At 54.6% G+C, this 20,135-nt stretch overlaps 3 protein-coding genes across 4 annotated transcripts in view; 2 read left to right on the top strand and 1 right to left on the bottom strand.

Annotated features, from left to right (window-relative positions):
- Positions 1–38: 38 nt before the first annotated feature.
- On the top strand, positions 39–6,599 carry PNPO (pyridoxamine 5'-phosphate oxidase). Its single transcript, XM_037887197.2, has 7 exons — positions 39–228; positions 1,902–2,026; positions 2,560–2,659; positions 3,305–3,358; positions 4,467–4,595; positions 4,825–4,895; positions 5,557–6,599. The coding sequence occupies exons 1-7, from the start codon at positions 100–102 to the stop codon at positions 5,720–5,722; spliced, it is 774 nt and encodes a 257-aa protein (XP_037743125.1). The 5' UTR covers positions 39–99; the 3' UTR covers positions 5,723–6,599.
- A 3,805-nt stretch (positions 6,600–10,404) lies between these two features.
- Positions 10,405–20,135, top strand: part of CDK5RAP3 (CDK5 regulatory subunit associated protein 3) — a 28,610-nt gene continuing 18,879 nt past the window's right edge. The window contains exon 1 of the mRNA XM_037887190.2: positions 10,405–10,526. Within this exon, the coding sequence (XP_037743118.1) occupies positions 10,518–10,526 (9 nt within the window). The 5' untranslated portion in view covers positions 10,405–10,517. The remainder of the gene's footprint in view (positions 10,527–20,135) is intronic.
- On the bottom strand, positions 11,642–18,910 carry PRR15L (proline rich 15 like). 2 transcript variants are annotated; one of them, XM_037887203.2, is made up of 2 exons: positions 18,861–18,910; positions 11,642–13,779 (listed from the first exon to the last, which is right to left on the bottom strand). In XM_037887203.2, the coding sequence occupies exon 2, from the start codon at positions 13,740–13,742 to the stop codon at positions 13,431–13,433; it is 312 nt and encodes a 103-aa protein (XP_037743131.1). In that variant the 5' UTR covers positions 13,743–13,779; positions 18,861–18,910; the 3' UTR covers positions 11,642–13,430. The 2 variants fall into 2 exon arrangements, with proteins under 2 accessions (XP_037743131.1, XP_027680222.1); XM_027824421.3 differs by having other exon boundaries at positions 18,659–18,897.

The raw sequence follows: 20,135 nt of genomic DNA, 5'->3' as shown, positions 1-20,135 counted from the left end.
AGCTGAAATCGCCCCGCCCCGGCGTGCGGCACTTCCGGCGTCCTGCCCCCTTACGGGGCGGAGTCTTTGCGCGCGCGTGCGCGGGACGGGGGCGGGGCTATGATGCGTTACGCGGCGCGGAGCGGGCTGCGCGTTTGGGCCTGGCTCGGCTCCCGTCCCCCTGGGCAGGTGGCGGCTGCAGCCATGGACCTGGGGCCCCTGAGGAAAAGCTACCGGGGGGACGAGGAGGTGAGAGGGGTCCCGGTGGGGGGGCTACGGGGGGGGACCCGCTGGGGGAGGGGTCCCGGTGGGGGGGCTACGGGGGGGGACCCGCTGGGGGAGGGGTCCCGGTGGGGGGGCTACGGGGGGGGACCCGCTGGGGGAGGGGTCCCGGTGGGGGGCCTACGGGGGGGGACCCGCTGGGGGAGGGGTCCCGGTGGGGGGCCTACGGGGGGGGTCCCGCTGGGGGAGGGGTCCCGGTGGGCGCTGCAGGAGGAGGGGACTTGGGATGGGGGGGTCACGTTGGAGGAGGGGCACGGGGGAGGGTTCTAGAGGGGGAGGGACTCAAAGAGGGGGCGAGGAGGAGGGAGGAGCGGGATCAGCGATCTCTGCCCCTCCCCCCCACAGGTGAGGTGCACAGTCACCCCTCCCCCACAGGTGCCCGGGCTGGCAGGTGAGCCAGTCTTTACCCTGCTGCCCCTTGAGCCATGATGCTCCCCCCCCACCCCCCAAGGCTCCCCCAGATCCTGCCCTTATCCAAAGTCTGGGCGGGGGGTTGTGGTGGGGATCACAGAAAAGCCCTGTTAGGGCCCCGTTCATGTCTAGGGTCTGGGGTGGGTTCCTTGCTCACAGCCAACCTGTGGTACTCGTCTGTCAGGGGATGTTGCGAAGGCCAGAAGTACAGCCGGGCTCAAAGAATGAGATGAGTTCCTGGAGCACAAGTCCACCAATGGCTATTAGCCAAGATGGTCATGGACACCCCACCATGCTCTGGGTGTCCCTAGCCACTGTTTGCCAGAAGCTGGGACCGGATGACAGGAGATGGGTCACTTGATGATTACCTGTTCTGTTCATTCCCTCTGGGGCACCTGGAATCGGCCACTGATGGAAGACAGGATACTGGCCTAGATGGATCGTTGATATGACCCAGTGTGGCCGTTCTTATGTTACCCACAGGGCTGTGCCTGGCTTTAATAGCCTGCCCTTCTGTCTAAGGACTTGGCTACATGAGAGAGTTATAGCGGTATAAGATAAGGTGTGAATTTAGGTTGTGTGTACACCAGTATAATTATATCCGTATAAATGGTAAAACTTTCCCATGTAGGCAAGCCCTAAGCCTCTGAGCATGTTAAAACCAGTGGATTAATCCTCATAACCACCTGTGAGGGACCTAAATACTAATCTTAATTTACAGGGGAAACTGAGGCAGAGAGGCAACGAGAGGGCAAGGTCATGCAGAGCTGGGACTAAAATCCAGGTTTCCTGACACCCAGGCCCATGCTTTAAGCTTCAAGACCAGCCTTTCCATTACTCAGCATGGGATAAGACAGCAGCTTCACAGAGCTCAGCTGACCTAAAAAAATCAACAAGCGGTGAATGAAATAAAAAACCAGGGAGTATTCTCCAGTGGCTAGAACAGGGAGATGGGCAGGGCAGGGTCAGGACTTTAGGTTCTGTTTTGACTCTGTCATTGGCTCACTGTGTGACTTTAAGCAATGTGTCTCCTTTCAAATGTGGATAATCAGAGACCGTTCAGCGGGCTGGGAGTTGTGAAGCTAAACTCATGTGGGCTGGTTCCTGCAGCTACAGGGTTAGCAGGATTTGAGATGATGTGTGGGGAAGTGAAGGATCCTGACGGTTGATGGGTGGGGATGTAACACTTCAATTCTTCTGAAACCTCTCCCCGTTTCTGTCCTGTGCAGGCATTTGAGGAGAAACATCTCGCCTCCTTTGACCCGATTAAGCAGTTTGCCATGTGGTTTGAAGAGGCCATGCAGTGTCCCTCAATCGGCGAAGCCAATGCTATGTGCCTGGCCACCTGTACCAGGTGGGCATTGCAAGGGAGTCGCTGGGAAGGAGCTTGCTGGCCCAGAATCTCTCCTATCTGCATCTTTGGGTGGCTTCCTTTGCTGCTTTCCTGCGGTGAGGTGCACTGCTAGCTTTCGTATCCTAGGCTGGGTAACCTGGCACGCAGGGAAGCAGACAGCTTCTGGCATGTTTGTATGGATAGTAAGGAGCAGATCCAGGGGCACAGCTGTGTGTTGGAACGGGACTAGGCATTTGCCCTGTTACATCAGTCAGGTGACCCATCCAGCCCATTATTCGGGCTCCAGTGGGGTCCAATCTCAAATGCTTTAGAGGAAGGCACAAAAGCCTGTAATGTGCAGCCTCCTATAATGAGGTGCAGGGTGAGAGAGGGTGGTGAACTGTCCTCCTGATCTCAGCAATGCTCAATTCATGACTGGAAAGAAGAGGGTAGATTCCCTTCACCTTTGCCTGGGTGGGTGGGCAGTCTCTGGAATGTATCTATGTATGTGATTGCACTTCTGTGTTGACTCGTGCATTTGTTCCCTGGCTCAGGGATGGGAGGCCCTCTGCCCGCATGGTGCTCCTGAAGGGGTTTAGCCAGGATGGCTTTCGATTCTTCACTAACCACGAGAGCAGGAAAGGAAAGGAGCTGGTGAGAGCTGTCTTGTGGGTTACAGACCATGTCGTTCATTGATTTGTGTGGGGCATGTCACTTGAGGACAGGTTTCGGTCATGCTCTGGCACCTCTGAGGGTTGGGCGTGGTGCCAGGAGGGAGGATCCTGGGGGACGTAAGATGTTGACCATCAAGCAGGTAAACTGCCCACTGGCCTGTATTTTCCATAACTCTGTGGGCACCCGAACTTTGCTCAGATGAGGGGCAGGATGCCGACTTGCGAGGTGCTCAAGGTCTGCACCAGGCTTGCATTGAATCAGGTGGACAGCAGCTGCCTCTCTCCTTCAGTATAGAAGAGCAGCCCACAGATACGCCTCAGGGACCAAAGTGCCTTGGGCTATGTTGATCATAGGTGGGGGGATCAGAGAGTGAGAGGGAGATGTCTCCGTGTGCCCCTCTCCACTCCCCATCCTGCTTTGATCAAGGTGATGCATAGCATGTTGACTCCTCCCCATGGGCTGTGTTGGCTTAGTCTGTCTTGCGCGCTTAAGTGCCTCCAAGTCCCAAACCATCGAGCTGGGAGAGGTGGGTAATTTCTCTAGCTTTTAAGATCTGAACTATTACCTAATTGATGAAAGTCCTTTGTTTTGTGTTTTTTATCCCCCTGCCTCCCCACTCTTTAGGATTCCAATCCTTTTGCCTCAGTCGTCTTTTACTGGGAGCCCCTTAACCGCCAGGTGAGTTGTGCCTTCTGATTCCAATCAAGGGGAGGAAGCGGCAGAGGGGATAGGCTCAGCACCCTGCACGCAGTATCATAGTTACATTCGTTCGCTGGGATGCCCAGGTGAGGCCTGTTGCGGAGAAGTGCTGGAGGAGATGGCAGATGCAGTCTACTTCAGAGCCACACCCTCACTTTCAAAATGCAGACTGCAGCACTGAGCAGAGACCCTCTGTTTGCTCATCTTGGGCTGGGGAGGCTTCTTAAAAGATCAAAAACTGCTTTACACCAGATGGGACGGGTGGTTGGAATCTGTAACTTATTTAGCTCCTCGGGGGCTGCGACTTTGAGAACCTGAGGTATTCTTACCGCGCCAGAAGCGTGCTGGGCTAGCCTCTAGGTTATGAACTGCGCTTACAGAGAATGCTCATACATCACTGAAAGCAGCTGCCTCTGGGGTAGAAGGTGGTAGTGGTGTAACAGCCCTCAGCAACGCAGCACAATAGTTCTTAGAAGGGGAATTGAAGAATAACGCCAAGAAGTGAGTCTATTGACTTGAAACTGCAGGGTCATTTAGGGCAGCAAACTGTAATTACCAGAGTAGGAGACTGTTTGCAGGTCAGCTACGTACCGGAGAAAAAAGGGAGGGCACAGCAGGTTTCTTATGCGGGAAGGAAATCTGGATCTTTAATAATGGACAGTGGGGAGAGAGGCACTGAAACCAACTGAGTTCTAAGTGGCTCTCAGGTGGGTTCTCTAGACCTTCCCAATTGACTCTGCCTGAGGTGGGGGGCTGGTGAGATGGCCGCCTTCCGGGGAGCTAGGTTCTGGAGAGGAGTTAGATCCCTTTCTACCCTGCAGGATGTGGTGGTGATTCAAACTGTGTCTAGCTCATCCCCATATCAGGCCGGGGTTGGTGATCACCTAGAATAACAGCAGGGGGACCGAGGGAGCACTTGACATTTGGCGAATCCACAGGGGGATGATAGACTGATGTCCCACCCTTATTCTCGTGGAAACCAGGATCCTAATCTTGTTGGCAAAATTTACGTGGTCTCCTTCTGGCCCCTAGCGGAAGTGTGTCCACCTTCCGGGGGCCAGGTCCCATCTCACTGTGGCTGTCGCAGGTGCGTATCGAGGGCTCTGTGGAGAGACTCCCGGAGGAGGAATCGGAGCACTACTTCCACTCCCGGCCCCGAAGCAGCCAGATCGGGGCAGTTGTGAGTTGCCAGAGCACAGTGATTCCTGACAGGGAGGTGAGGAGCAGTGGGACTTGAGGGTGGGATGGATTGTGCTGGATTCCAGCCCCTTGGGTGTGTCAGAGCTTTCCCTGGGGACTGTTGTTCCCTCGCTGTGTCCCCCAGTGCATCTTATCTCCTACTGGGGGGGCAGTGAGGGCCCCAGGCCATGCTTTGCTTCCTTTTTGCATGTTTGCTCCATGGCAGAAAGCCCCAGGCCTTCAGACTGTCTCCCTTTCCCTTGCAGTATTTAAGGAAGAAGAACACAGAACTGGAAGAGCGGTACCGGGAGGGAATTGTGCCAAAGCCTGCTTACTGGTGAGTGGTGCTTAGTTGGTAAAATCAGCTTTTGTGTAAGCTAGGCCTGGTCTCCCACTCTCTCCTTTGATGTCCCTTCCCATTCTTCTGCTACAGCTCTGAGTGCCTCAGCTGTGGTTATTAGAAACTGGGGGGATGTTGGTCTCCTTGAAAGTGCCAGAAGATCTCGGATTCCCGGCTGGTAGAGATGGACAGTTGGCACCTAGATGTAATCTTTCCAAAGGGTGGTACCTCTCCGTAGTGTTGCTGCTGCTCCCCCCTCTGCCAAGCTCTGCCCTGCAGCATCGAGGTTAGATTTAGATTGAAGGCCAGGTGCAGGGCTTGAACCTAAAGCTTTCGTGCGGCTGAGTACCACCTCCTGAAAAGCCTGGATTTACTTAAAGGATTCTTCGGGGAGTCAGTTAGGGTTGAGATTGGCCTGCTTTTGAGCTGTTCCCTGCAAGAAGAAGCAGAGTGCATCCCAGAACGGTGAGCATCATTGGGCTTGGCGTGCGTGTGTGCGGACGCCTCACATCCTTCTGAGGTGCCCCCAGACGGTCGTGATCTGTGCTATGTAAAATGCTATCCGCTTCGTCGTAGGGAACTTCCTGGTCCCGCTTGGCTTTGTGTGAAGGCTGCTGCTCTGCATGGGCACCTCTAACAGCATCTGTTTTTCCCTCAGGGGGGGATACATCCTGAAACCAGACGTTGTGGAGTTCTGGCAGGGCCAAACCAACCGCTTACATGACCGCATCGTCTTCCGGCACCTCCGGGACGCCACTGCCCCCACGGGACTCATGACACACAAGGGAGAGGGGAACTGGGTGTATGAGAGGCTTGCCCCATGAAGGCCAAGAGCTAGATCATTGCACATAGGGACCTGGGATATATTCAGTACCCTTCTGCCCCCCCACCCCCTTACCCAGGAGCAGCGGAGAATGGGGTACGGCCCCCTTGCTCCTGCACTTCACAGGGCAACTATCTTAACTTTTACAAAACCAGGCAATATTTGGGGTGCTCAGAGGTACCAGATTGACAGCCCTGGAGACTGAAGCCCTCTATCTATCCCAGTGTGAGCTTCCCCTGCCAAGCTATGTCTGCCCTGACGTAAAGGGACAACTCTGGGCATGGGGTCAGTTTAGTCTCCATAGGGGGGGCAGTTAGTACCAGCTGTGGTGGTTTCTGTATCATGTGGATGCTGCTTTACAGGGAATTGGGCTGAAACCCGCCAAACTCATTTCACAGAGAGGCCATTGGCTAGTGATTCTCTTGGACCTGTTGTTGATTATATGGACCCGCCTGCAAGGGGGTGGCTGAGACAAAACCACAGGCAGGCTCGCTCTCCTGGACAGCCTCTCTGTAAGTGCCTCCTGCCTGAGGGCCTCCCTGTTTTAACCTGCCAGTCCTCAAGGGCAAACATGACATGGGGAGCAGAGGTGTTGTGTGGTCGTGCGCTGTAATCAGGTGTTTAATTTTGTCCAGTGCTGCTTTGAGTGCAATAACGCCACCGATTCTGGATGCAGACGGAGCAGTCATGTTGTTGGTAATGTCTGTAGCCGTATGATCTGTGTGTAATCTCTGTGTATAATCCCTGCTGGACTCCAGCCTGGGGATACTGGCATGTCTCGCCATGCCTCTGGGCTTAGAGCTGCTTTTATCAGTGCTGCTGTGTAACGCCTCCCTAAATGTATAAACTCACAAATAAAGTCCAAGCTGATGAGTAGAGCTGGAAGGGGATTTGGTTTACTATTAACTTGTGTGTTACAGTTGTTAAAGGGAAAAAAACATGCCTAAGTGGGGGACGGACTGTTTGTATTCTTCTGTCTGTCCAGCAGGGGGAGCTACGTCTGTTTTTCAATCTCCCCCTGGCAAGCAGGCCGTGCCAGGGGCCTGTAACCCCCAGCAGGGGTAGCTGGTCTCCCAGCCTCCGAGCAGAGACTTGGCCGGAATGTGTGTTTTCCCCGGGTTTGCTCTCGCTTTCTTGGGTTGCGTCCCAGTGAAACTGCAGCCTGATAACCTCTGCCCTCTCCCGGCTCCTTGCGCAAGTTTGCACTCTTAGTCATTTGCTTCCTCCCCCAGCCAATCGGGGTCAGGATCTGTTGGCTGTTTCACATGTGATGGCAGGATTCCCATGCCGCAGGGTGAGTGACCAACCGCACGCCCTAAGCACTTTCTTTGCTCTTAGCCTAGGGCTCTCCCTTAGCCCCAGGCCTGCCCGTCTCTCCTTTGCCACCTCATCACTGTGTAAGAGCAAAAGCAAAATCTAGTGACTGCAGTTAGGAAGCCCCCTCCTATCTCCCAGTCCTGCTTTTATCCACTATAAACACTTATGAACAATGAGACCCTCTCCCTGTGGGGATTGTTTTAGGAAGGATCAGAACGGGGCAGTAGCTGCTGAGTTCCTTTGTCTCCTGCATGGCAATGAGCTGCAAGCGAAGTGCTTCCATTCCCCTGCGCAGGGTGTTTCATAATTGTCCGTGTCTGGGTTTCTTGCCTGGCTGCTGTCGGAAGTAGGTCTGCTCTGGTATAGCAATTGCCCCCTTGCGCTGGGAGCAGCGAGGGGTAAGCAGCAGCAGCAGCCCGTGGCCCTTTCTTATGGCTCAGGGAAGGGAGGGATGGGGCGGGGGAGAAACAGGTGCAACAGCCGTCCTGCCACGTGTGCCTCTATCAGCCTTCTTCCGGCTGCAGAGCTAATCAGGGTGCTGTTCTTTCAGCTGCGGGCATGGCAGCCTGGCTGAGCCAATCTGCCATGAACTATAGGTGACTGGTACCTTTAACCGAAGGGATGGGTTTGTTACGTATCCCCTGACCGCTCTCACAGCCCTCATTGGAGCAGGTGCCTGAAGTCCCCATGGCTGCATACAGCAGACTTGGGGGGGCGGGGCTGCAAAAGTTGTGTGGCTCTCATCAAAATACAGCCCCTCTTCAACACCCCCCTCCCTGTAAGATAAAATAGCTAAAGCCAGACCAGTCACAGGGCAGTTTTCCCTTTCCGCTTACACTGTGTGCACGGATACCCCCACTTCTAGTGCAGGCTGCCTGCTCCGTTGACAGACGGGCACTATTTCCAATCCAGCATCTGCTGCTGTCCTGAACTCACTTGTCTTGTCGGGGGTGGTAGGGGGGGTTCACCTGCCTGGGATTCCCTTAGGGGTGCAGTGGGTTGTAATGGAGTGGCAGGCCTGGCCCATTGTTTTGCCGGGAGGCTCAGGGAGCCAGGTGTATGGCAGGCAGGTAGGTTTCACTCTCAGCAGACATTTGCATAGGCTTAATGGTTCGTATTCAAATGAAGGTTTGAGACTGAAAGCTGCAACTCATCTTTGAATGCCTGAGGGGAGTGGGGCAGATGGGGGAAAGCTGGGGAGAAGGGGGACCCCTAAATTCTGACCCAATGGGGGGGGGGCAGGATTGTCAGCCTAGAATAAATTCTGAGGGTGCCTCTGGCTGCAGCAATGGGAAGTGCTTGGGGTGGGTCAAGGGTTGGCTCTGAGCAGCAGGGAAGCATGACCTCAAACCCCCAAAGCTGATCTCTGCAGGAGAGGGGAGATCCCAGCTCTGTGTGAATGGGGGTGGAAAATCATCCAGCGACAATAGCTGGGGAGTGAGTCACTCACTCTCCACACCCTCTGCTAACTAAACAGAGAGGAGCATTGCAGAGCCTGAGGGCTAGCTGTGTGCCCAGGGCAGGAAGAAGGGCTTGCCGCTGGGGACGGTCTCCCCGCGCTGGGCTGTGGGAGTCCCAAGGGCAGAGGTAGTACACACAGCTTAGGCCAAATAGCTGTGAGCTATCTCCACCCCTCCTGGGCTGTTTCACAATGAAACTAGCAAATGACAGGGAGATAGTGTCTGTTGTTACGGGTTGTTGCAGTGGTTGCCATGGCAGCTTCTGCCTAACATGGCTTGAGGTTGCAAGTACTTTGAACCTTCCACAGCTCCTTTCCAAGGGGATCTCACAGCATTTTACATGCGTGTGAGCTCCATTTCACCAAGAGGTGAAAAGACTTGCACAGCTGTTGTAGATCTGAGTATAGAACCGTGGAATCCTGACCTCGTCCGCTGCCTTGCTGTAATCACCACTCTTGTGCCAGAGCCGGGATTAGAATCCAGAGCTCCTGACTCACGGTTCCCTGCTCTAACCACTGGACCATGGGGGGACGTGGGTTGGAGGCACCCAGACCCCCCAGTTTGCTCCTACCCGGGGACAATAGCTGGCTTTGGTTCTAGGTGTTCACTCTCTTGCAGAGCCTCCTTTGCTAAGATGCAGGTTCGTTTTCCTCTGGCCCTTTGGAGCGTGGCCTAGAAGCTGCTAGAGCAGGGGAATAGGAAGCTGGATCCTCCTGTGCTATTCACAGCTCTGCCACTGACTCACTGTGTGCCCTTGGAGCTGTCCCAGTTCTGCAGGTGGAAGTTCAGCCATCCATAAAATTGCTATAGCACTTGCCTGCTTTGTGTGTGTGTGGGAGGGGGGGGCGGTGAGAGTCGGGGAGCGTCTGTGACGCCGCTTCGAAGAGGGAAAGGGTTAGATCACTGATGTTTGGGTTTTAAATCCTAAGCAAAACTCTGGCCAGCCTTTTCCATTGCCGCTTTCCTAGTCACCAACCGGAAATGGAATCTGCTTACGTCTGTTTCTGAAAGAGGAAGGATGACCCAGGCGTTAGGCTGCTATCCTGGGCAGTGGGGCACCTGTGTTCAGTTCCCTGCACTGCTACAGACTGCCTGGGTGACCTTGGGAAAGTCACTTGGGCTCAGATCCTCAAAGTTATTGAGGCACCTAACTCCCATTGAAATCGCTGGGAATTCGGTGCTGACACACCTCTGAGAATCTGGGTCTTAGGCTCCTTGTGACCCGGTTCCCCAGCTGTAAAAGGAGCCCTGCCTCCCCAGGGTTTGTGACGACAGGTACATTAAAGATGGCAGTGCTCAGATACGGTGGAGACAGCGGCCAGATACCTACCCCGGAGAAGTTTATTTTAAAATGAGAACATTTCAAAGCAGTATCTTTAAAACAGACGAAAATGTTTCCTACTCCAATGCCAGGAGTCAGGCAGCTGTGTAAGCCCCGGGGGGCCACCGGCTCAGTGATTGGGCTGAGAAATCCTCCGCTTGGCTGGGGAGATCAGAACTGTGGACAGAGACACAGGAAAGAGCAGGAAGTTCTGCTCGGACAGATCAGAGAGTAGCACATGGATGAATGAACTCCCCCAAAATACAGAACCTATCTTAAAGGAACGGTAGCAGACAGCTGCTGCCTGTCTCTGCTTGCAGCTCGGCTCTGCCCCCCTTCATATTCATATGGCCGTGGTGCTTAGTAGCCCCAGTCTTGGACCGGGCCTCTCTTGTGCTAGGTTCTGTACCAACGTGTTAAGCTGACAGCTCAACTGCTTCCTGCTGAGTTATTTCCTATCCCAGCCTTCACCGAGCGCTCTAACCAGGCGTGAGCAAGGTAATCCTCTTTAATAGACGATGAAGTGATGAGACTATTTTTTCCCCCTCCCTTGCAGCTTTTCCGTTGTCAGTTTAGAGCCGCTGTACCTCCTACGTAGCTGATTGTAAGCTGGTTTGTCGGGCTGAGGACAGCTAGGGTAGCTGTGGTGAATCTGATGCCCGGGGAAATAGACCAGGATTTTCTGCTCACAGTGACTAATGACAAAGGTGAGTAAATTCCCAGCATTCCCAGCCGCTGCTGATGGGCAGCAAGCTGCCACTTGCAGCTTGAATTTTGCTTTCAAATAGTGTTGCAAGTGCCCAGATGCTGCAGCATGGGCTGCCGTGTAAACAGATCTGCAGAGGCCTCCTGCCTTTCCTTCTCCATCCCCATAGGTCTTAGCCAATAGTTACATCCTTCTTCCTCTCCACCCACTGTTCAAGGAGCCCTGGTTCTCACTGATCACTTGTCTGGGACAAAGAACACCTTGTGTGTCTGCAGAATTCTTCCTCTGTTTATTTTGGTAACAAGCTATAAGGGTGGAGGCTGCTGGGGAACACAATATGCCTGGGTTATCTAGGGGCTGTGTGTTTGTAGAGTGGCTAAATGTTGGGGAAGGGGGCTGTCTGAATCAAAGCTGATAGGATAATATGGCCTTTATAATAACTAGAAGGTCACTACTTTCTTTCAGCTTCAGGCTCAGCCACTCCCTGCTAATAAACAGAAAATCTTTTTGAGCGTCCCTGTGAAACTATTTGTGTTGATTACAATGCTCAGGCAAGGAGGGGCCCAGCCTGATTCACCTCGCCCTCCTGTCTGCTGGGGCAGCAGGTTTGACTCCTGGCATCAGGAGATGCGGTGTTTTCGGGGGGGAAGTCCATGCTGGGCACTGGCAACATGAGAGGAAGCGAAAGGGCTGTGTGTGCGTGAGTATGGCTTTGGCTGAAATGGTGTGTCTGAATGCTTCCCGCTGAAGCGGTACTGGAGCCGGAGAGCTCTGCATGAATGCACCCTCCTCCTAGAGCACTACCCCTGTTTCTCTGGAGCTCCCCCAGTACGTCTGCATGCGCGCTTCACCTCTACGACCTCCTTAGAGTCCTGAAGATAGCATTCCATAGGCTCAACAGTGGCACCAGTTAGGCCCTGAAGACTCATTGCGTACAGCTAGGAGCAGGGAGACACCACCTCCCTTAATTTAGAAACCGTATCACCTGCTCCATTGTCCAGAGGTGGAGAGTTAGGGTCCCTCGATCTTTTCAAGCAGAACAGGTTTCCATCTGGTCCAAGCCCTTGGGTGTTTTCATAGATCAACCACTGAGCTTCCTTTGTTTTCAGGTTTGTTTATTAACAAAGAACATTTACAAACACTTACAAAAGATGCCTCTTCCGGCTATGAGCCCTAACTACAAGCGTGTTTTGTCCCTTAAGGGTGCAAGGAGTTACCTTCCCCCTCTCCCCCCACGCCACCGCCTACACTGTGCGTAGGGTGGCCAACTCTGTCTCCCCAGCACGGGGAACAGTTCACCTTTTAACTGCCCGCCCCCTGAATCAGCGACTGAACATGAAAAAAGCACCAGCCAGGAAGATCAAGGCCTCTAAAGTAGCAGCAGCAAAATGGCTCTTGGAAATTAAAAGGGCCATCGAACTTTTCCTTTTGTAACCCAGCAGGGGGGGGAGAGAATTCTGCATCGTTGCATCAGGTGCTTCTGCCAGAAACCACGTGAATTCAGCAACTGCTCCCGTGCACAAAGTTCAGCAAAGCATGCAGATTTTATGAGTGCAAAATGGCTTGATGAGTGAGTTATTAGAATCTCTGCTGCTAAAGTCCACCTGGGCTGCCAGCTATTTGTGGCTGGTAGCCACTCAGAGGCAGATGAATGCAGGGAAAGAAGTTAACAAATAATCTTGAATTTAAGTTACTGGGAACATTAGCATGTCCTTGAGTGTTTTTTCACCTGTGGAGAAGGAAACGTCAAAGCAAGATTATGGTCCAAAAGCTGACTCGAAAGATGGCCCCTTCGTGCTCATAACAGGAAACTGAGGCATAGCTAGAGGCAGAGGCGGGAATAGAATCCAGGCTTTCTCAGTCCCGGTGCTCCTGTGCTAACCACTAGACCATCTGTCCTCTCTTAGAGAGTCACCCTAGCAGACTCCAGCTGGTTTCTACATCAACCAGTGCCCAACAGTGAGTCAACGAAAATAAGCTTTCAGGGCTGTAGCCCCGTTCCAAAGCCCCCAGGCCCCCCACCCGACTGGCCGCAGTTTCTCCTATCAGTGGAATCTTTAGTTGTCTTACCCCCGTGCCCCCACTGGCTGGAAGATCAGATCTACTCAAGTGTTGCTCTGTAGTAACGGAAGGCCAAGAGACGTTCTTGCTCCAGCTGAGGTTGGTTCTCCTTTAGCTCAACTGGCTGAGTGCTGCTATCCAGGAAATGAGGATCCCGGGTCCTATTCCCAGTTCTGCCTCCACCAGTTCAGCTGGTGACTGCCTCTGGCCAAGTATTTCTCTTTCCCAGGCCAGGGAATCTCTGTGGTATTAAAAGGTGCAACCCTGTTACCCAGCCAGCCTTACGTTTACCTTTCCTGTGTCAGTGGGTGCGGACAGAGCTGAGGCTAGTTGCTGTGAGATCCCCCAGGGCAGAGCCAGCTGAAGTTCCTAGCTCTTCTCAGCCATCTTCTAGGTGCAGTGATAGAATGGTGGATGAGAATCAGCTGGCTCCTCCCATCCCATGGCCCCCTGCAGCAAACCGCTGCTTCTGAGCCCTTGGGCACTGCTGAGAGTGTTTGCAAGGGGCCTCTGAACTGCTGTGTTTGACTCCTCCCCACCTCCAAGGCTTCAGAGCGAGACTTGGGTGCCTCCATCTCGTGACGATCACCCAGTGGCATTTATTTTAAATATGATTGGTATTAAATAAAAAGTATCGAGTCCTTTCTCCTTCGAGTGCACATCAGAACCGAAAATCTTTGAAATCTACAGCGGGGCGGTCCCTGCCCCCTCATTACTTCATTTGCGGAGAGAACAGAATTGACATCTAGGCTGGCTCTGAGTCGTGAAGGGTCCATGCGCAATGGCCTCAGGGCGTTGGTTCCACCCTGCAGCGCTTTCCCCCAAATGCCCGCTTTCCCCTGCCTCACTTCTCCTCCCGCTCGCCATCGGTGAAGAGGTTGGGGTTTTCAGCCAGCGTGGATCGCACTTTCTTCTTCTCCTTGAAGCGCCCGGAGTTGGAGACCTTGACGTGTTTGCCTTTTGTGTTCTTATCCACGATCTTCTCCAGCCGGACATTGAATTCACTCTCGGCGCCATCATCACTCCCCACCTCTGTCCGTGTGGCCTCCTGGTGGTTCTCGTTGGCATAGATGTCTGGGCTCTCGTACAGGACCTTGGGGGTGGATTTCTTCTTCCGCAGGAAGGTGAGCTTCCACCAGCTGTAGTTCTCTGCCATGGTGGTTTCTCCTCGCTGGTGGCAGAGGAGCGTGTCTCTAGAGAGAAGGCAGATAGGTTAGCAGACCCTTTTCCTAGGGTTTATTGTTTGCCTGGACAATCGGATCAATTTTACACCATGCCCTCCCTTGGAATGTAGATGAGACCCCTAGATCTTCAGCTCCAAAACCGCAGCTATGCTAAGGGAGAGCTCCTTCAGATGGCAGAGTAAGGACCGGTCCCTTTTCTACCCTGTGGGCTGATCATTAGAGGGCAGCATTGCTTGTGCACACAATCCAATACATTACATTATCCATTCTGTGCCATCTGATTTGTCTCCGCTTTTGCTTGTCCCCTTTCATGGTCGTGGGTCAGCATGACCATCCCCCTGCTGGCTGAGATTCCCTTCAGAGCCCATTGCCCCCCAGGGAGAGGGCCATTCCCTTTCCCTCCCCCCCACAAAGACCAACGTTGCCAACAACAGAGGAGGAGGAGCAGGAACAGAGCCTGGGTTTGGCAGGTGGCAGGGCTACCTGCTCGGCCACTGAGCATGGGCATTCCCCCTGTGGTTGTTTCTGAAGAAGCTGCTGCAATGGTTGCTGTGAGGGAAACTCAGGGCTCAAAACTCAGCCAAGTCTCAGCAAGGCCTCGGGTGAGACCCAGGTCAAAGGAGCGGCGGCCCCCACAGCTGTCACTTTGTGGCGCTGGGTTTGCAGCCTCGACTCACTGCAACGTGATGACGCAGCCTGGCGCAGCGAGCCTTCAGCGCACGCAGCGGGAGCTATTCATTTGCAAGATGCTAGGGCACTAGCTTTGGAGGCAGGAGGCCTGGGGGGGTTCCACTCCCGGCTGAGCTGCTGATCTGCGGTGGGACACTGGCCCATGTCACTACCCCTGTCTGTGCCTCTGGTCCCTCTCTGTTGCTTCTCTGGTCTACTTAAACATCAGAGCAGGGACTCTCTTGCGATGTGTTTGCACAGTGCCTAGCACAATGGAGCCCTGATCTTGCCTGGGGCCTATAGTCACTACGGCGCGTCAAAGAGCTGCCTACAAACCATTTATCTTTGCCCACGTCAGTCCATGTTCTCATTGCTACTTTTTTCCCCCTCTCTCCCCTGGCCGATTCTTTGCTACTCTCAGTTGTTGCATCCTGTCTTAATTTGACAGAAGATGGTGTGGGGCCACAGCCCATCTCTTATCCTGTCTTGCCACACCTAAGCGTGCTCCCAGTAATCGGAAAAACCTGTTGAATAATTCTATTGAACTGGGCTATCTCTGGGTTCTGTAGGCATTTTGTCCATATGAAAGACCCAGTCCTGAAGCCCCAAGGTAAAACTCACTCTGTGCCTTTGGAAATTTGGCCAGAGTAACGATGATCCATTTCCTGTTCATCCCCATTTTACAGATGGGGAAACTGAGTCATGGCAAAGTGACATACTCCAAGGGTAGAGCCAGAAATAGAGTCCAGGTCTCCTGATGCCCAGATCGGGTCTAATCAATGCTCCTGCTGCTAGTCCCTACAGTTTCAAGTCCTTGGGTTCCACCCTGCTTTTTTCCTGGACGGCAACAGCCTCCGGCATGATCCTATCTGGGTGTTTGCTGAAGGCGTATCTCACCCTTTGATCGCTCCCTCCAGCTGTTTGTATAGAAACATTCAATCGCTCTGTAGCCAGGGTGGCAGCCAGGAGGGGGGAGGAGGTGGGGGGTGGGGAGGGAGATGGTCAGTCCCTCATGGGGTGTCCTGTACACAGGCGCGTCAGCCCTGCCTGACCTAGAGAGACAGCAGAGCTCTTGCCGACATTCAGCAATATACTGGAGTGAGTCGGAAAAACCTAACATGGGTGCAGCTGGGCGGCCTCCCTTGGGTCGGTCTGTCCATTTGTGCAGCCAGGGAAGGGTAAGAAAAACTGGCCCACTCCGTGGCGAACTGGTCTTCCCCCTATCTGTCCATAGGAGGCTGACTGCCAAGGAAGATGTGCAGCACTGTCGAAAAGGCCTGTTCCATCACCAAGTCCATTCACCACTGCCCTACAGAACAGCACCCGCCGATAGAGGCAGCTTGGTTTTAGGGGCTGTGGGCCAGGGTCACCCCACTGTAGAGCCATTGCCATTCTGTTGGCTTTGGCGCAGCTCACCTGGATTTGTCTTTACGTAACCGATAGAAACTTGGGCCTAGTCCCCAAAGGGTTAACCCTGGTGGGGTTCTGTTGGAAGCAGTGTGAATGACAGACAGGGCGTTAGACAGGGGGCGTTTCGGGTGCCTGGCTCTGCGGGGGCACCGCTCCCATTCCGGTGTGAACGCCGGCCAGCTGGTGGGGTTACGTCACCGTTTGGGAGCGGAGGGCAGGGAGAAGGGCGAGGGGGTTGGGTGCTGAGGATAAATGTCGAACTCGGGGCCCCTGCGTCAGGCTGAGGTTGGAACCCTGGGATAGGTTCAAGGACGCTGCCATCCCCGCCCCCTGTTAGCATTGTCCCTATCCCAGCCCAGAGCCCGATCGCTTCCCCCTAGGCTCCTTTGCAGATTGCACTTGTTCACACCGTCAGCTCCAAGCTGGAGAGCAAGGGAGGGTGCTCTGTTGCCGTCCCACTCTGGGCGAGAAGCTGCCCCGAGAACATCCCATACACAGCTGCTGGACACCCAATCAGCCCTATGTTGAGCCCTTACCACCCACAGTGCTCGGTCTGTCTGTCTGTCTGTCTGGGCATCCGTATGCACAGACGCTCTTGTGCAGACCTACATACACCTGCTGAGAATCCAGCGCACGCATACGTAGCGTGGCTGTACATCCAACTGCAAACAGACCCCTGCGTACGCAGAGATCCCCGGGTAAAGTGCAAACAGTGGCAGGCGCAGTCACAGAAGGACACATACACAGGGGTGTGCGCACACACATACCCACCACCATCCCCTCCCCCTCCCCATAAACGTACAGGGAAAATTCCCATATCAGAAATGAGCCCAGTAGCCAAATCCCAGTCAAAGTCACCCTGGCCCTGAAATCCAGTGGGTCTCTCTGGGGAAGTGGAACCCCCGGTCACGTGCAGTGACCTCCTGTACTGAGGGAGGGGAGAGGACACAGGGAGGTTGCCAAAGGATCTGGCCAGCAATTCCCTGGGCTTCTCTGCTCAAGCTGTCTTCTTGCCTCCTCCCTGAGCACAGCATACCTGAGACGGGCCTGAGCCCCCACAGGTGCTGTTAGCCATAGGGGCTCCATTTCCCCTCTGCAGCCTTGTGACCGAGTGGCGGAGTTCCTGCAAGCTGGGCGGTCGGTGTTACATCAGCCGGGGGGGGGGAGGAGGGAGATTTCAGCACAGGCAGGCTTTGCAGGTAGCGGGTGACGAGGGCACATCCCGTGAGAAGTAGCAATAACCTTGGGCCAGGTCCATCAGATATTTCAGCAAGTTAAACATTCATAGCTCAGGCAGAATAGCAGAGCCCAGGCAGGGGTCTATTGGGGGTGGGGGTGGGGGTGCTAGTTCCTCATGCCTGGTGGGGAAGGTTTCCAGTGTCGGAGATCTCTGCCCTCTGGATCCCCCCGATTACCCCTCCCCCCATATTCACTCTCTCAGTGCCCTGAGTGGCCCATTTGCTCTGCAGGTGGCACGAGAGACCCTTCTCCATGCAGCGCTTCCTGGGGCCCTGTGAGATGAGACTCCTCTCCTGCTGTTACCTACCCCCTAAACAACCCTCCAAAATTCCCACTGGCTGCTCCAAAACCTACCCAGCCCTACCCAAAGCAGGCGATTCCCTACCCCAAGCAGGAGATTCCCATGGAAGGAGCTGCCGTGGTGCACGCCGCATGCAGTCACTTTCCTATGTCAGTGACCCACAAGGGGGTGGGGGAGCCCCTTGCCATCTCTAGAGCTGGTGTTAGCATATGACGGGGGGCAGCCCCAGCACGGGGGAGGGCCTTCAGGGGCTTCAAATGGCCAGTATCTCTACACCCCCACCCCCTTAGCATTTGTTTGGCTACCAGCAGGCCAAGGATTAAGCTCATTTTGCATGGAACAAACTCAATGTCCCCCCCCTCCACTGGGCTCTTTAGAGCAGGTGCTGCTGTCATTAGGTCTCTCCCAGAGAGGCCCCAGAGAGACTTCAGCAGTTCTAGTCAGGGATGAATTGGGCTAGTGGGTTATAGAAATCATAGAATCTCAGGGTTGGAAGGGACCTCAGGAGGTCATCTAGTCCAACCCTCTGCTCAAAGCAGGACCAATCCCCAATTTTTGCCCCAGATCCCTAAATGGCCCCCTCAAGGATTGAACTCACAACCCTGGGTTTAGCAGGCCAGTGCTCAAACCACTGAGCTAGCCCTCCCCGCCCCGTTAGGCACCAGCTGTCTGTTCCACCTGGGAAGGCTGAACCTTTACGAAAAAAGCATCCCGTGAAAGGTGCTGGGTTGATGGCCCTTGATAGCTACCGATCAGGGCTAGCCAGGGGAGTGACAAGGTAACCATGCCCCCAAAACGCCCCCCTCGGCATGTGCCTCCATCTCCAGGGCTAAGAAGAGTCTCCCTGGCCCATTGACTCCTTGGCCTCCCTGTTGAGATGGCAACAAACGAATGCCCCTAATGCTCTCCCCCCCGCTGCCCCCATTCCCATGGATCCCAATCACACAGGAGCAGTTTTCGGTCACTGCCAGTCTGGGCTAGAGGTAACAGGTCCCACTTGAGGGGAAAGGCTCCGACTCCCCCACGAGCCGTCCAGATCCCCCCTGGATCATGGTCAAACCTGCCACCTCCTGAAGCTGGCTTCAGGCCCGATCCTGCCAGGGGCTGAGCTCCCTCAACTTCCCCAGAGCTCAAGATGCTTGGCACCAGGTTGGCCGGTCCTCGGCAGTACTAATCAATGAAACATTCATGGAGGCACTGAGGCACGACGTCGGGGCTCAGGTTTCCCTCTCCTGCCCCCCATTCCCCCAAACGCCCTGGCCAACGTACCTGCTTCGATTCAGCCCCTTGCTGGGTGCGTTCTGCTCCCCCAGGGAGCGCTCAGTGGCAGGAGAGAGGGGACCGGGGGCTGGGATAGCTCCAGGGCGCTATTGCGGACTGAGGGGCTGCACTGCGCCCGGAGAGGGTGGGGACCGCGGCTGTCACATCTCAGGTGCATGTGGAGGCAGGTGCAGGGGAGCTGCTGTTTTACCTGTTGCTTCCTTTTGCTCTGTGTCAAGGTTAACCCGAGATCCAGCCACTCCTGCCTAAGTAAATAGTAACAGAGGCTGGGCCAGGGGAGTGCTGAATATTCATGACAGGGGAAACCTGATCTGGGCAGCTGCTGCTACTGGCTTTCTACAAGCAGCTCAGGTTGCACTCACCTGGGGCATGGGGAAAGGAAGGGGCAGGGGCTTCTCCAGCGTGGGGTTGCTAGGGGGAGGGTCTCTAGGTGGCCTGACACCCTGATGCTTGGGCAGCAAAGGGTTAAAGCAGCTGGTGCCGTTTGCCTAGCAGGATATTGTATGTTCGCTATTCTTGCCTTCTAGGGATTAGTCGAAACTAGACTCTGGCTAAACTGGTTGCCAGACCGGTTCCTCTTTCTGTGCATCTCTGCCTCGGTCCTTCCTCCATCTCTGCTTTCCTCTGCAGCCTGCCCCCTTCTCGGCACCCGCCCGCGCCAGGCCCAAGGCTTGAGCCTCGTCGGTCTCCTGTTTCCCACCTTGCACTGCTGCCGTCTCAGCAGGGACAACATCAGAGTAATGGCCAGAGAGGAGGAGTATGGAATCCAGGGACCCTGTAAGATCCTGCTGTCACGGCCCCAGAGGCAGCAGTGCCCCATTGCAATCTGTTGCGTTATGGGTTAGGACGAGGCTAACACGTGAAGCTCCGGCAAGCAGAAATTGTATCTATCTGAAGGGCCATATGCTGCCCCTGCTGCCCCATACTTCCCTTGTCTGCAGTGGGGTTGCCCGGCTGTAGCTGATGGCAGAACGTGGTCTTTAAACCCTGCTGATCTGACCCACTCCCCTTCACCCAAAGCTCAGCTTCCGCTTTTTGTATAAACAATCCTTCCGGTCAGCTCCAGGGAAGGAGCGAAATTGGGTCCAAAGCTGCCATGAATATCACCCCTTTCCCCCCCGGTGGATGGAACCAGCTCTTGGATCAGCTCTGGAGGGCATGAGGCCTGGTTAGTTTACTTCCGAGATAAGCAGCCCCGCCTAGCTCCTGGCAAGATTTCAAGACCACGGAGCTGAGCGCTCATTCATTCTTAGCTGCTTGGTACTAGCTATAATTTTAACAATACTAATGCTTAGCAATATCCAGCCATAGATCTCAAAGCACTCTCCAAAGGTGGGCCAAGATCCCGTATCCCCATTTTACAGATGGGGGAAACTGAGGCACAGAGAGGGAAGCGAGTGACACACAGCGAGTCAATAGCGGAACCAGGAAGGAATGCCAGACCTGACTCCCAAGTCAGCTTCCC

The sequence above is a fragment of the Chelonia mydas genome, chromosome 27 (genome assembly GCF_015237465.2).
Source record: "Chelonia mydas isolate rCheMyd1 chromosome 27, rCheMyd1.pri.v2, whole genome shotgun sequence".
Taxonomy (NCBI): Eukaryota; Metazoa; Chordata; order Testudines; family Cheloniidae; genus Chelonia; species Chelonia mydas.
This window is presented reverse-complemented; position numbering and strand designations above follow the sequence as displayed.